Source organism: Leucoraja erinacea, chromosome 3 (genome assembly GCF_028641065.1).
Source record: "Leucoraja erinacea ecotype New England chromosome 3, Leri_hhj_1, whole genome shotgun sequence".
Classification (NCBI taxonomy): Eukaryota; Metazoa; Chordata; class Chondrichthyes; order Rajiformes; family Rajidae; genus Leucoraja; species Leucoraja erinaceus.
This window is the reverse complement of record NC_073379.1, coordinates 111,562,708-111,579,879: the sequence shown is the minus strand read 5'-3', so window position 1 is coordinate 111,579,879 and position 17,172 is coordinate 111,562,708. Positions and strand designations below refer to the sequence as shown.

At 42.1% G+C, this 17,172-nt stretch overlaps 1 protein-coding gene across 3 annotated transcripts in view; it reads left to right on the top strand.

Annotated features, from left to right (window-relative positions):
• Positions 1-17,172, top strand: part of xrcc4 (X-ray repair complementing defective repair in Chinese hamster cells 4) — a 417,291-nt gene that overhangs the window by 266,322 nt on the left and 133,797 nt on the right. For all 3 annotated transcript variants that reach the window (XM_055633394.1, XM_055633392.1, XM_055633395.1), the window contains exon 7: positions 9,318-9,453. In XM_055633394.1, the coding sequence (XP_055489369.1) occupies positions 9,318-9,453 (136 nt within the window). The remainder of the gene's footprint in view (positions 1-9,317; positions 9,454-17,172) is intronic.

The window sequence follows — 17,172 nt, the reverse complement described above, 5'->3', positions numbered from 1 at the left end:
ACTAGGTTGTCGATCTCTCGTTAGCCATTATTAATCCAATGACATTGTTATCTGCCGTATTTATAGATGGCATTTAAGCCATGTCTGGCTACACATTCATGGGTATAGTAGAGGCTGGAGCAGGGAACTGAGCACTCAGCTCTGAGGGGCTCCTGTGCTGATAGCCAGTGAGGAGGAGCTGTTATTGCCCTGTATATCTGTAAAGGCACTGCTGAGAGTTCCCGAGAGACTTCGGACACTTCCTCATTTTCAGCTGTGAAATCCGGAGAGAACACAAAACAGATATCCATCACTTAATCTCTACCACAGAGGGAACTCTGAATGGAAATCTGTCACAAGCCACTTGTATAACAGATTGACTGCACTTTAGTGCAGAAGAAAGCAAGGGGAAACAAAAATAATAAAATCAATCAAAAATAAATACCAACAACAAGAAATAACATATTTGTGTTTCTGTTGCATGCTTTGCAACCTGAATATTATGTGGTTTTGTTTTTCTATTTAGCATAAAGTTATTATAACTCAGTTATGCCCTTCTATCTGCTTTTATTTTTTTTTGTATATAATATTTTTATTCGAAGCAATGTGCATACATAATAATCATGGTATATAACATAATACATTTCATGTACAAATTCTTTTTTTTTAATTATCTGCTTTATTAACGTGCAATGGTCCCAGAGTATTTCAACATCAACTAAGAGTGCAATAAGGGAATTATTGATTTCCATAACCTGCTAAATGCAGGAGTGGGCAGCGAGCTTGTGAGCTTTGTAGTGCTTCATTTATTACAATTCCACATCTCTGGTAAAATGTGAATCATTCCCTGAAATCTTCCAACACATTTTTCCTACGATCGTTTGACAGCAAATTCATTGTCTTATAATGTGGTCGGTGGGAAACACTGAGGGGGGATGGGAGCAGAAGGAGTTTCCCGTGTGAATGCAGCTTTTGAATTGGTCTGGGTGCGTTACCAGAGACCTCGGGGCTGAGCGTCAGATGTGTTTTGATGTTTGAAGTAATTAAGAGAAAAATTGCTGCTTTTGTTTGACACAGCGCTCCAGGTGTCCCAGACTTCATTCCACCAAGGGGTGCACTTCCTTCACATGCCCAAACATTACTTTACAGAACGCAAATTCCCTGACATGTATTAGTTAATGCAATCCATAGTATTAGTAACTAGTGGAGAAATGGAAGATTAATTACAAAATTAATGCATGCTCTACTACATAATAATGAACTAACTTATCCATGGGCCACCAAACTAACCTGGAATTGGAACCTTATATTTAAAATACGATTTTACATGCTGTAAAAATGCAGTCAGTTATAATTTATTTTCACGGCTGAGCAAAAGTAAATTAAGTAACTCCATCCAGAGAAAAAGCATCAGTCATCAGTCATGTACAATCTGTATTACAGTACGACTCCAAAGCTTTTTTTAAAATTTAAATATGGAACATGGAATTTTACAAACCTTTTTATCTACAATTAATTTTTCCTAAGTTATCAGCTTAATGAGTAGATTTTTCAAAATGTACATGTACACCAAATCATACTTTTTGGTATTTAGTTTAGTTTAGAGATACAGCACAGAAACAGGCTCTTCGGCCCACCGTGTCCATGCCGACCAGCACTCCCCGCATATTAACACTATCCTATACCATTTACACATACATCAAGCCAATTAAACTATGTGTCTTTGGCGTGTCTTTGGCGTATGGGAGGAAACCAAAGATCTCGGAGAAAACCCCACGCGGTCACGGGGAGAACGTACAAACCCTGCACAGACAGCACCCATAGACGGGATCGAACCTGGGTCTCCAGCGCAGCATGCGCTGTAAGGCAGTAAATCTACCGCTGCGCCATCATGCCATGCTGTTCTGAATTTTTGGATTCTGTTCTGAATTTTTTTCAGTATTTGCTAAGAGTGGAATATTGGAAAAGTCTCCCCATCCCGTTATCGCACAATCAATGGGGTGTTGGATTCTGCAGCATGTAATGGATGCAAACCCCATTGAGATCGGTCCCTGCCTAATGAACTGCAGGTGGCAGAGCAAAGTGACAGGTTTCACTGTATTCAGAATCACCATTGTTCATTCAACCTTTGCAACTGAAGGAAGTTCCCTGGTTCTCTGCTCAGGGTTGTTGAGGATGTTAATTAAAGGCATATCTCAATTTCTGCAACTCAAAACTGCATGAAAGTCTGCTTCATGCAGCCCACGGGATCAAAACTTCTCTTTCTCATCAAATACACCGTTTAACAGTACAGCACAGGAACATAATGCCCCTTGACCCACAATGTCCATGAGAACATGAAGCCAAGATGTACTAATCTCATCTGCCTGCACATGATCCATATCCCTCCTTCCTCAGTTAGTTATTGCCTGTGTGGCTTCTGGTGCGATCTTTCATTATCAACCATCAATATTCTCACTGGTGTAGGAGGGCACTGCAGATGCTGGTTTATACCGAAGATAGACACAAAATGCTGGAGTAACTCAGCACGTCAGGCAGCATCTCTCAAAAAAAGGAATAGGTGATGTTTTGGATCGATCTGTCTGACCCGAAACGTCATATTTTCCTTTTCTCCAGAGATGCTGCTTGACCCACTGAGTTACTCTGGCATTTAAAATCTATAGGCTGATTTCACTAAAGGTCACTGGAGCGTAGATCCGCACCCACGTGACCAAAATTCTCAAGTGGAGGACACTCGAGGGTTCGGTACATGTTAGTGGATGGGAAAAAACACATTTTCCCACCCGTAAAAAACATAGAAAACGGCGAGGCTGTGAGCTGCAATTTACTGTGCCAGTCGGGGTGACCGTGAGGCACAGCTACCTAGATTTACAGGAAAAAAAAAAGATAGCAAGTAAGGTAAATTCAAGAGGGAACTGAAGGTGCCAAACCGGCGGAAGTGAACAGCCGACATTTGCCGTGGATATTTAAAGGTCCAAAATATCGGGAATTATCGCGTTTGCTCGCTGAATTTCATCAAAAGTAAGGCATTATTAACTTACTTTTGATGAAATTCAGCGAGCAAACGCGATAATTCCAGTGACCTTTAGTGAAATCACCCTATAGGTGAGGAGTCAACTAGCACAGCACATGGATCGTCGGGCAGGCATTATTTCCCCTCAAGTCTACTCCGCCATTCAATCATGGCTGATCTAGCTTTCCCTCTCAACCCCATTCTCCTGCCTTCTCCCCACAACCCCTGACACTCATACTAATCAAGTTTCTGTCAATCTCTGCCTTAACAATATCCATTGACTTGGCCTCCACAGCCATCCATGGCAATGAATTCCACAGATTCACTACTCTCTGACTAAAGAAATTCCTCCTCATCTCCTTTCTAAAGGTATCTCCTTTTATCACGAGGCTATGGCCTCTGGTCCTAGACTCTCCCACTGGTGGAAACATCCTCTCCACATTCACTCTATCTAGGCCTTTCACTATTCAGTAAGTTTCAATTGATAATTACTCATTTGTAAGCTTCCCCCCAGTCTAGTTTCAGTAAAAACACTGAATTAAGCACTTGATACAACTACATTTTATGTTAACAAAAGCGCGTCACAGATCAAACACTGTACCTATCCCACCGTGGGTCCGATCCTCGCGTCTGCCTGTTCAAGCCCTCTAAGGCTCGCTCAGACAGAGACACTCCAGAAGTTCACGCTGTCCCAAGCGTTCTTCCAGAAGATTGACCCTGGACTTCCTGGTAGTGGACTTTATATGTCTGGGACCTCGAGGGGCCGAACCACATGGGGGTGGTCTCCTAATCACCCAATTACTGATATCGATTAACCCCATACATAACAGGCATTTCCCTAACCCAATGATACAACAGCTCAATACATTGTATTCACAGCGGACTTCGAGAGGAAACAAATGTAGAAACATTTACCCTGATGTACAGAAAACCCAGACAAGGCTCAACACCCCATCCAATTAACACTCGGCAAAGTCAGACTCTGCAACATTATTTACAACTATTTACAAGGTGTATGTCTGGTTTTCAGCCATCCAATCCATTCTATGCATTTTGCACCAGATTGACAGGGTTTGCAGGGTTTCCTATTCTTTGCTTGCAAATTGTATCTAAGCTCCAGACACTCGGGCACCTCTTTGCAGCCTGTCCCAGCTCTGCAGAGAGCAATCCCAATTTGACCAAATTTCCTAGCAACCCTGAAACTTAACCGCATTTTGAAGTCCTTAGAAACGAGCAGTTATCAATTGAAACTCACCGAATTTTGAAGTCCAATTTAGCCAGCATTAACACAATGAGGTGTCCCCTTGTCCTTCTAAACTCCAGCAAATACAGGCCCAGTGCTGTGAAACGCTCATCATATGTTACCAGGCTCCATCCTGTGCTCAGGAAAGGCTGAGTTACGAGTTTATCAGCCAGTTGATCCAGGGCTATCTCGGGAGATTGTGTGGCCCAACATTTCTCCAGCTAGTTTGTATTTTCAGCCATTATTGGATTGGATTGTTTTAGAAGGTAAATGACTTCATCGATGCAGCTTAGCATGGAGTTTTAGAAGTTTGATCTCTGCTGCAGTGACTTTTTTAAATTACAAGCTCAATTTTGCCACCAAAACTATGACAGCTACCAGTATTCCACTATTCATGCACAAATACAATTGTAACTCCAGATTATGTCTGATTAGATGCTTTTTGTCCAAAAACCTAAAGGTTGTTGATCTGCATTGGTATACTTAAAAACATCATCTTTGCCTCATCTTTGATTGGTTGTGGTTTATAATTGTCATGTGTACCCAGATACAGTAAAAACCTTTTCTTTGTGTGATTTGATTGACTGAATTAGCTGAAGTCGCTATATTTTCATGGTGAAAGCAACGTTTTCACAGAAACATCATTTCAAGCTTGAGTACCCTTTTAACATTGTTAATCAATATAAATTGACCTGATGAAAAATGAATTGTTACAAAACTGGAGCCTCAATCATTCAGATATTAAATGTTTTTCAAATTTTAAATATCTCATTTTTTTTTTCCTCTTCTCCCTTCCTTAATCAAATCTTTCATGTTATGCCTCTTCCCGTATCTGATTTAACACTTAATTCAATATGCTCTCATTTTGCATTCTGTCCATACGCTGTTTATTTTTCAATACTTTTATCAGATTAGTAAGTAGGAGAAGCACTTACCTGGCCTCTTTCCTCAGGTCCCTGTTATCTATGTTGTTATCAGCTAAAACCTCCAGTGGCTTAATGGAAACAAATGTTCTGGGCTGAAAGGTGCTGGGATATGTCTAATTAGTGACAAGTGTCGAGAGATTTCTCACTACAGCAAAATCTGACACACATTTTCTTCTAATTTTATTCAATTGATACACTGGTTGAATGCTGTGAAAATGTACCTATTTGGTGAGGGACTCCCGCCAATATTCTGTCACAAATATGAGATCCATCTTCACAAGATCATTACAATAAAATTAAATCAACTCATAAAGCAACTAAATAGACATCTTAGTTAAGTTTATTTAGAGAAACAGTACGGAAACAGGTCCTTCGGCCCACCGAGTCAACACCGACCAATGATCCCCGCACATTTATACTATCCTACACACACTAGGGATGATTTACATTTATGCCAAGCCAATTAACCTACAAACCTGTACATCTGTGGAGTGTGGGAGGAAACTGGAGATCCCAGTGAAAACCCACGCAGGTCACGGTGAGAACGTACAAACTCTGTACAGACAGCACCCATAGTCAGGATCGAACCTGGGTCTCTGGCGCTGTAAGACAGCAACTTTACCGCTGCGCCACTGTGTTGCTCTTACATAGTTCTAAGAATTTTGTATTATTACACCATTTTTGATGCCTTTTTTCATTGTGGTCCAATCTGAATGTTTTTGATAGGATTTTTATTGGTGTAAAAGAATATCAACATGTTTGAGTATAAGAGTCTGTAAGTCATGACACAGCTTTATGGGACTTTGGTTAAACCACAGTACTGCGTGCCGTTCTCGTCACTCCCTTGCAGTAAGAATGTGGAGGCTTTGGAGAAGGTGCAGAAGATGTTTACCAGAATGCTGCTTGGATTAGAGTGACATTAACTATAAAGAGAGGATAGATAAACTTAGATGGGGTTTTTTTCTGGAACGTCGGTGGTTGAGGGAAGATCTAATAGAAGTATGTAAAATGATGAGAGGCAGAGATGGGTTCGACAGTCGGAAACTTTTTAACTAGGTGGAAATGTCATGCCTGAAAAACCTTTGATCTAATTAATAAGGATGCTGTGTACTTTAAAGTAAATGAATAATCAGTAATCTGACTAGGCCAGCATGATGGTGCTGTAGATAGTGCACTGTCTCCAATGAACGGTTCTATTCTGACCTTCAGTGATAATCAGCATGGAGTGAGCATGTTCTCTATAACTATGGGCGTTTCCCCTGGCTACTCTGATTTCTCCCCATGCCCTAAAGGTGTGTTGATTGTTAGGTCATTGATCATTGTAAATTTACACCCAGTGCCAATGTTGGGGAGCTGATTGAAGTATGAGATTATTGGAAATAAAAGGAAAAATGAAATTGTTTTGAGTACCAGCAGATTCTCAATCGGTCAATTGACCTCTTCTAACGAACAAAGAATTATTTGTATGAAAAAACGCAGTAGGGGGATGCTGTATAGGTGAAATGAGGTGTTAGTTAAAAGGCAGAGACGGTCTATAATGTAAACACAATGCCACTCAGAGGGAGGTTGGATGGACCAAGTTGAATTGTTTGTCTACTCTCTCTGATTCAAATGCAGGCATTCTCAACAAGAGTAAGTAAGTAAGTAAGTTTATTGGCCAAGTATATTCACATACAAGGAATTTGCCTTGGTGCTCCGCCCACAAGTAATAACATGACATACAGTGACAGTTACGAATGACTCAGAAAACACTAAACATTAATCATAATAAAGCATTAATGATTAGATTTGAATCCTGTGTGTGAAAGGTTAATACTGACTTTATAAAAGTGAGCGCATTATTTTGAGGGGAGAGCAATTGTTTTGAGGGAAATGTTTTTTTTTTTAAAAAAAAACTACATGGAGTTTTCTGGATAAACTCAGTGTGCGAGGCAGCATCTATGGAGCGAAGGAATAGGTGACGTTTCGGGTCTCTACCCGAAACGTCACCTATTTCCTTCGCTCCATAGATTATTATCTATTAGAGATGGCCTTACATTTATGGGTAGATATTTTTTCTTTATTTCACCTCTTTCTACAATTGATGCTAGCAAAGCGTATGCCAGACCCTGACCACACACTCATTTCACATGTTGCCATAGATTATTTATTATCTGTAATGGTGGCCGATCCAACATATTGCTTTCAGATGCAGCGAGACCTGGGTGTCATGGTACACCAGTCATTGAAAGTAGGCATGCAGGTGCAGCAGGCTAGTAAAGAAATGCGAGATGGTATGTTAGCTTTCATTGCAAAAGGATTTGAGTATAGGAGCAGAGAGGTTGTACTGCAGTTGTACAGGGTCTTGGTGAGACCACACCTGGAGTATTGCGTACAGTTTTGGTCTCCAAATCTGAGGAAGGACATTATTGCCATAGAGGGAGTGCAGAGACGGTTCACCAGACTGATTCCTGGGATGTCAGGACTGTCTTATGAAGAAAGACTGGATAGACTTGGTTTATACTCTCTAGAATTTAGAAGATTGAGAGGGGATCTTATAGAAACTTACAAAATTCTTAAGGGGTTGGACAGGCTAGATGCAGGAAGATTGTTCCCGATGTTAGGGAAGTCCAGGACAAGGGGTCACAGCTTAAGGATAAAGGGGAAATCCTTTAAAACCGAGATGAGAAGAACATTTTTCACGCAGAGAGTGGTGAATCTCTGGAACTCTCTGCCACAGAGGGTAGTTGAGGCCAGTTCATTGGCTATATTTAAGAGAGAGTTAGATGTGGCCCTTGTGGCTAAGGGGATCAGGGAGTATGGAGAGAAAGCAGGTACGGGATACTGAGTTGGATGATCAGCCATGATCATATTGAATGGCGGTGCAGGCTCGAAGGGCCGAATGGCCTACTCCTGCACCTAATTTCTATGTTTCTATGTTTGCCTCACCCGCTGATTTTCTCCAGCATTTTTGTCTATCTTCGATTTTTCCAGCATCTGCAGTTCTTTCTTAAACATGGAGTTTTCTTAACATTTTTAAGTGTTTTAATTCTTTGAAGTTAGCCAATAAAGCAGGAGTTCATGTTTCATACATTTATATTTTCCGGTTATCTGTACAATTATATATTCATCTAACATATTGTAACATTTCGTTGTCTCTGTAAATGCATTTCGTTGTCTCTGTACTGTACACTGACAATGCCAATTAAAATTGAATCTGAATCTGATATTGCTTTCAATTTGACCAAGGAGAGATGGCCTTACATTTATGGGTAGATATTTTTTCTTTATTTCACCTCTTTCTACAAATGATGCTAGCAAAGCGTATGCCAGACCCTGAACAAACACTCATTTCACAATTGCCATCAGGAAGAAGGTTCAGGAGCCTGAAAACTGTAACAACCAGGTTCAGGAACAGCTTCTTTCCCACAGCCATTTGGCTATTAAACACTACAACCTCAAATAAGTTCTGAACTACAGAGACTATTATTGTTAATATTACACTATTATCGTTTGTTTTTTGTGTGTACGTACTGTTATGCTGCTGCAAGTAAGAATGTAATTGTTCTATCTGGGACATATAGCAATAAAACACTCTTGACTCTTGAGAAATAGCGCACATTCCCTTGTGGTAATTCCACACAGTAGCCAACATGTTCAATGCATGTTCTAGGTTTGAGATTAGGTCAGATCGGGGAGAGAGTTCCCCCTGCCACGGGTACCATGTAATCCCGTGCTACCTGCTCCATGGTCGGATAGTCGGTGACTAAACCGTCTCCCCCACCTGGTTTGCCAGGTGAGGAGGGGGCTGTGGACCCCCAGCAGGACCAAAAACAAGACCTGTCAAAGGGCGGATGAGCTTCTAGCGAGCCAACGGCCATCCACACTTCAGTAGAAGTTGTGATCACTGTCGTACATAGCATTGTAAGGAATGATGATAAAGCACACACACACCAAAATCCTATACTTCCAGCGGCGGAAGTCCGCAGGAACTGGAGGACAGAGATGTGTGGTGCGTCCGTCACCGTTCCCGTTGGAAACCAGCACCACTGCGTCGCTAATGTTTTCAACGATGATGAATGAATGAATGATGTTTGAGATTGGTTTTCCCTTTCATTTAACATCCCTCCCCTTTAATATACAGATATTCATCTCATTTGTCTCCTGGTCTTCTTAGATCCATGCGAAGGTGATCCCATTGACAGCGGTCTGCATGACATGGTTGACATAGCACCAAGTCGAAAGCGACGTTATCGGAATCCAAAGCAGAAGGTTGAAGTGGCAGAACCCCCAAAAGCTTTGGAGGATAAGAGGTGAGACCTTTTCTGCAGTCACAATTGGGAAGAAATTCATCCATGGCTGTGTGCAATGGTTTATATGCATTGCACTCCACTTTGCAAGTTCAGTAACTTGAACTTCAATGGAAACTATTTTCTGAGTGGAAGTTCGACATACAGATACATCATCATCGCACACGTGCCATGGATGAATTTTCTAATTGCCGATGGATATCGCACAATGTATGCATGTGATGTTTATTGTTATAAGAACTGAGATTTCAAAATGAAGTCATGAGCTGTAAGCCATATAACAACAACTACTATCTATATCTATCTATATATCTATCTATATATCTATATATATCTATATATGATTTAATAATTTATTGCGGTACTTGATCTATTAGATTTCCTGCAGAAGATTTGGCATCTCTGTGGTAATCTGAGTTCATGTTCTGACAGACAAACGTTTTGAATTTTACTTGGGAAATGGACCCTAAATGATTCAAATGTTCTTGCAACTGGTTTATCAGAGTGATTCTGAAGTCACAGTTTCCCTCAGTTTAACACATGTTAACTATACTTTTATTCTATTTATCCATAATATTTCAGGCATACAAATTATATTCTTACAATTCTGTGAGATTTACTAATCATTCTTGTCTTTAGAGTCCTATTAAGACTTTGGGCAGTAACATTTGATTTTAAGGTGCCCAATTCTTTGGTGGTGTGAGTACCAAATCAGCTTTAAGAAGCTGCTTGTAGCCTTTCATGCCGGGTGCTAGTTGAGTCAAAGCATTGTTGTGTACTCATTTCAGATTTGTATTTCTTGCCATGTAAGTACTATAACAACCAATTAGTGTGGAATACATTCCTACAAACAACATTGTCATAATGTTACACAAAAAAGCTGGAGAAACTCAGCGGGTGCAGCAGCATCTATGGAGCGAAGGAAATAGGCAACGTTTCGGGCCGAAACCCTTCTTCAGACCCGAAACGTTGCCTATTTCCTTCGCTCCATAGATGCTGCTGCACCCGCTGAGTTTCTCCAGCTTTTTTGTGTAACCTTCGATTCTCCAGCATCTGCAGTTCCCTCTTAAACATTGTCATAATGTTCAGATCTGTTATTTAATAATGTGAATGAATGTTGGCCTTCATAGCGAGAGGATTTGAGTGTAGGAGCAAGGAGGCCCTACTGCCGTTGTACAGGGCCTTGGTGATGCCGCACCTGGAGTATTGTATGCAGTTTTGCTCTCCTACTTTGAGGATGGACATTCTTGCTATTGAGGGAGTGCAGCGTAGGTTCACCAGGTTAATTCCTGGGATGGCGGGACTGACATATGATGAAAGAATGGGTCAACTGGGCTTGTATTCACTGAAATTTAGAAGAATGAGAGGGAATCTTATAGATCTTATAGGAAAAATGTTCCTGATGTTGGGGGTGTTCAGAACCAGGGGGTCACGGTTCAAGAATAAAGGATAGGCCATTTAGGACTGAGATAAGGAAAAACATTTTCACCCAGAGAGTTGTCAATGTGTGGAAGTGGAAGCCAATTTTTTCAAGAGAGAGTCAGATATAACTCTTAGGGCTGTAGGAATCAAGGGATATGGGGGAAAAAGCAGGGACAGGGTACTGATTTGGGATGATCAGCCATGATCATATTGAATGGCGATGCTGGCTCGAAGGGCCAAATAGCCTACTCCTGCACCTATTTTCTATGGTCCTAGGTTCTATGTTTCCAATGTGGATTGATTAAGAAACACTGCCATTGGCATTTTGTACTTTTTCCAAATGGTGCCATTGGAAGTTTTATGTCCTTTCCCGAGGCCAAAAAGAGTCTTGATTTTGTCTCACCTAAACATTCAATGGAGCAGGAAATTTGTTTCCAGTGTCCAGCTAGTTTCCATAAAGGTATTAATGGAGTTACTACTAAAGTGCAGGCGTTGATTGTGTCTTTGGTAATTGATGCTATAGTCCTTTGACTTGCATGATAATAGAAACATAGAAACATAGAAATTAGGTGTAGGAGTAGGCCATTCGGCCCTTCGAGCCTGCACCGCCATTCAATATGATCATGGCTGATCATCCAACTCAGTATCCCATACCTGCCTTCTCTCCATACCCTCTGATCCCCTTAGCCACAAGGGCCACATCTAACTCCCTCTTAAATATAGCCAATGAACTGGCCTCGACTACGCTCTGTGGCAGAGAGTTCCAGAGATTCACCACTCTGTGTGAAAAAAGTTCTTCTCATCTCAGTTTTAAAGGATTTCCCCCTTATCCTTAAGCTGTGACCCCTTGTCCTGGACTTCCCCAACATCGGGAGCAATCTTCCTGCATCTAGCCTGTCCAACCCCTTAAGAATTTTGTAAGTTTCTATAAGATCCCCCTCTCAATCTCCTAAATTCTAGAGAGTATAAACCAAGTCTATCCAGTCTTTCTTCCTAAAGGTAATGTTACTACCTGAGCCACAGCCAAGTGGATTTTGAGCGTAACTGGCGGAGGTCTACACTTCTATTGCACTATCCAGATGGAAAAGATCAGCTCTATATAAAGCCTTTTACATATTTGGTCCTGGATTCCTCTCTGTCCCTCAAGCTTGCTGCAAGACCTGCTAAAGCGCAAAGTATTTCATTTTTTATAGCCATCAGCTGCCTCGTGAAATCCTTATGCGTTTCCTTTTATTGTGCAGCTCCACTGTCCAAAATTTGCGCAACACTAAGCTTCCTGGCTACGTTCAAGATTCAAGATGCAAGAGAGTTTATTGTCATGTGTCCCAGATGGACAATGAAATTCTTGCTTTGCTTCAGCACACAGAAAAAAAAGTAGGCATAAATAAATACAGAACAGAACTGATCAGTGTATCCATATACCAATGAATATATATATATATATATATATATATATATGCACACACAGATAAAGTGCAATGTGCTATTAATGTTCAGAGTTTTGTTTGAGGAGTTTAAAAGCCTGATGGCTGTGGGGAAGTAGCTATTCCTGAACCTGGTTGTTGCAGTCTTCAGGCTCCTGTACCTTCTACCTGAAGGTAGCAGGGAGATGAGTGTGTGGCCAGGATGGTGTGAGTCTTTGATGCTGCTGCCAACCTTTTTGAGGAGTGACTGCAATAGATCCCCTCGATGGAAGGGAGGTCAGAGCCGATGATGGACTGGGCAGTGTTTACTACTTTTTGCAGTCTTTTCCTCTCCAGGGCGCTCAAGTTGCCGAACCAAGCCATGATGCAACCGGTCAGCATGCTCTCTACTGTGCACCTGTAGAAGTTAGAGAGAGTCTTCCTTGACAAACCGACTCTCCGTAATCTTGTTAGGAAGTAGAGGTGCTGATGTGCTTTATTTTTAATTGCATCAGTGTGCTGGGACCAGGAGAGATCTTCAGAGATGTGCACGCCCAGGAATTTGAAGCTCTTGACCCTTTCCACCATCGACCCATTGATATAAACGGGACTGTGGGTCCCCATCCTACCTCTTCCAAAGTCCACAATCAGTTCAATTGTTCTCAGCATCTCCTCAAGTTGTCTGGTTATTGAGCTGCTGTGTCCTGGTGTTCAATTGGGCGATGATGATTCTTCCTTCCTTTTCACCATTACAATTCCTATCTATTTGGAAGGAATAAGGCTGACTCAGGGGTAAAAGGGAGAGGGAGAATGAATTGATGCATCCTTGTACCATTTGTGTAACGGGTATAGCTTGGACCCAATAGCAGCACAGAATCAGGTAGGTATAATTGGTAATGAACTTTATTACGATACTGTAACACAGAGTAGTAACACAGTAATGGGTACACCGTACTCACACAGAGGCTCAGGATTGAGCGAGGGTTCCAAAGAGGGGCAGGCAGGAGATGTAGTCGGGGTAGCGGAAGGTCCGGTATCCAGGAGATCCAACACACGATGCAAACAAACCAGCGAGGGACAGACGAAAGGAGAGTCGAAGCCAGGCAGGAAGTCGAGGAGCCGTTGCAGGGATTCACCAAACAGCCCAGGAGAGAGGCAGACAGAAACCAGGAGGTACGGGACGAAGGCCGTGGTCGGGGACAGAAGGCTGAGGTGATATCCGGGAAGACGACAGGACGGAATGGTCAGGGGCAGGCAGGTTCGAATCCGTGTAGGCAGTCGGGAAATCGCTGGAGAGTCTTGCATGAACGCTGAGAACAATCTGGCACTATGTGAACGGTGAGGAGAGTCTATATACCGGGTTAATGGGTGATCAGAGGCAACTGAGTGCAACAGGTGAGGAGAGTTGGGCTGATGAGAGGGGAGTGGCAAGCAGGCAGGTGAGGAGAAGGAGGGACCGGTGGAAAAGTACAGGGAGGTGAAGTGGATGAGAATGAGGAGAGGGCAGACTGTGACAATTTGTAGATTGTAAATAAACAGATTAAGGGATAATGAGGCAAAACAGTTTTGAGGATACTGTTATCTTCTGTCATTTCACTGTATTGGTAACACTTGATAACCATAATAATTTTCATTATTATTCATCTTAATCTTAATAATAAAAACCTTAATAACCAGGCAACTGAACCATCCTACCAACAGCTAGGGAGCAGTCCGAAGCTACTCATTGGAGACCCTCGGACTATCTTTGATAGGACTTTACTGGACTTTATTATGAACTTAATGTTATTCTTCCTTTTATCATGTTTCTGTACACTGTGAATGGCTCAATTGTGATAATGTATTCTCTCTCCAGTGAATGTTTAACACACAATGAAAGCTTTTCACTGTACCTCGGTACACGTGATAATAAACAAAGCTAAACTCAACAAATCCATTGTTCTAGTTATGGTGAATCTTTCTTCTGCAGGGATGGCCATGTAGTCATGTCTGTCCCATGTAGTCATGTCTGTCCCATACAGATCTGCTGCAGCTTCCCACAATTATTTGTCACCTTCTATGGCAAGGGTTTGGGTAGCTTGCCAATGGATATCGCACACTGTATGCATGTGGTGTTTTTAGTACAGTATTTGAGACGTGTTTGTGAGGCTCACAGCTGTGTGAAATGAGCTGAGGCCACAACCGTTAGGTACAAATTCTGCTTGATCAGACGTTGTCAGTAGGAAAGTGACATTGTATGATCCAGTAAGTTGGTGATATATTGGGTGGGATATGCAAGTCATTGATTTTTGTTGTGATTCACTCGAGTCCCATTACAATGACCTGATGCTGAAGATTGCATTGTCTCTCCTGCTTAACCATCTCCCAATAAGATGCCTAAATCCATTCATGTGATTAATAACATGTAAAGCATGCTAATGCGACAGTTGTTGCAATTACAACTGTTTCATCTATCCTTTATCTCCCCACGTCACCGTCTATATTGCTTGTTTCCCTTATCCCTAACCAGTCTGATGAAACATCACCCATTCCTTCTCTCCAGAGATGCTGCCTGTCCCGCTGAGTTACTCCCGCTTTTTGTGTCTTCTTTTCTGATGCAATTACAAGTTTAACACCCGTGGAAAAATGTCTGCAAAGGGCAAATAGAGACTTAAGACTATTTTAAAAAATCATGTCCAATGTAGGGATAAGTGGTATTAAAAATGGTGCAGAAGACATTGTGGTTTTAGGGAAACAATTCTCATGCATATTTTGCCAGAAAATGTAAACTCCAGCATATTGGTTAAGCAAAGCAGGGAACTAATATTCCAGAAGTGGATGAAAGGATCACTCAAAGCAGAGCAAGACCATAAAAGAATTTGAATTCCTGGACTGGAAAGTCAGATAAAGTATGAAATGTACGCACTTACAACTGGGTAATGTCTGCATTCCTTAGGAATGAGTTGAACCAGTGATTCCTGGAGGTGAGCTCAGTGTTGAATTCCATGACTTTGTGTGAGAGAGAGCTCGGATTACAGAATTATGAATTAAAGCAAGTCAAGTCAAGAGAGTTTATTGTCATGTGTCCCAGATAGGACAATTAAATTCTTGCTTGCTGCAGCACAGAGTATTTTAAGCATAAATACAGAACAGTTCAGTGTGTCTATATAGCATAATCCATTTATATATACACATAAATAAACAGATAAATTGCAATTGGCTGTTATAGTTCAGAGTTTGTATGACAGCGTGTTTAATAGCCTGATGGCTGTGGGAAAGAAGCTGTTCCTGAACCTGGATGTTGCAGATTTCAGGCTCCTGTATCTTCTTCCTGATGGCAACGGTGAGATGAGTGTGTGGCCAGGATGGTGTGGGTCCTTGATGATGTTGGCAGCCTTTTTGAGGCAGCGACTGCAATAGATCCCTTCGATGGTGGGGAGGTCAGAGCCGGTGACGGACTGGGCAGTGGACACAACTTTCTGCAGCCTTTTCCGCTCCTGGACGTTCAAGTTGCCGTACCAAGCCACGATGCAACCGGTCAGCATGCTCTCTACTGTGCACCTGTAGAAGTTCGAGAGAGTCCTCCTTGACATATCGACTCTCCGTAATCTTCTCAGGAAGTAGAGGCGCTGATGTGCTTTCTTTATAATTGCATCAGTGCATTGGGACCAGGAAAGATCTTTGGAAATATGCAATTGAAGTTCTTGACCCTTTCCACCATCGTCCCGTTGATATATACAGGATTGTGGGTCCATATCCTACCCCTACCAAACTGCACAATCAGTTCCTTGGCTTTACTGGTGTTGAGAGCAAGGTTGTTGAGCTGGCACCATTTGGTCAGTCGGTCGATCTCACTTCTATACTCTGACTCATTACCATCTGTCATTCGTCCCACAACAGTGGTCGTCAGCGAACATGATGATGGAGTTTGCACTATGTCCGGCTGCACAGTCATGAGCAAAGAGTGAGTACAGCAGGGGGTTGAGCACGCAGTCTTCAGGTGCTCCCATGCTGATTGTTATCAAGGATGACATATTTCCACCAGTACCGACAGACTGTGGTTTGTGGATGAGGAGGTCGAGGATCCAATTGCAGAGGGATGCGCAGAGACCCAGTCCTGCGAGTTTGGTAACCAGCTTATGGGGGATGATGGTGTTAAATGCCGAGCTGTAATCAATGAATAACAGCCTGACATATGAGTTTTTGTTGTCCAAGTGGTCCAGAGGGTAGTGGAGAGCCAGTGAGATCACATCCACCGTTGATCTGTTGTGGCGGTAAGCGAACTGTCAAGTAAATTTGGAGGAGACAGGATTTAGCAAATCCTCATTTCAGTGTAAAAAATTGTAAAGCATTTTGGAAAGAAATATAAGAAGAACTGCGCAACAAATAGGAAAGTGTTAAAGTTACCAGAATACCAGTGCTATCATTATATTAGTACACATACAAGTCACTGAACATAGACATCATAGTGTCAGAAGGAACTGCAGATGCTGGTTTATACCGAACATAGACACAAAATGCTGAAGTAACTCAGCGGGACAGGCAGCATCTCTAGAGAGAAGGAAGGGGGTGACATTTCAGGTCAAGACCCTTCTTCCGATTGAGTGGTCCCAAGAAGGGTCTCGACCAGTAACGTCACCCATCCCTTCTCTCCAGAGATGCTGCCTGTCCCGCTGAGTTACTCCAGCTTTTGTTTATATCTTCGAAGACAGAAATCACATAGGTAACTTAAAAAATAAAGCAAATGGAATTCTTGGCATGGGGGGGGGGGGGGGTTGTCCCCGGGGAAGGCGGTGTGCCCCTGTGCCCAACCTATTTATTTCCCCCCCCCCCCCCCATTCCCCCTTTGTCCTTTGACTTCACTATCTGCAATTCATCAAACCTGTCTCACATCTACTGTTCTTATCTCTGATCTTTG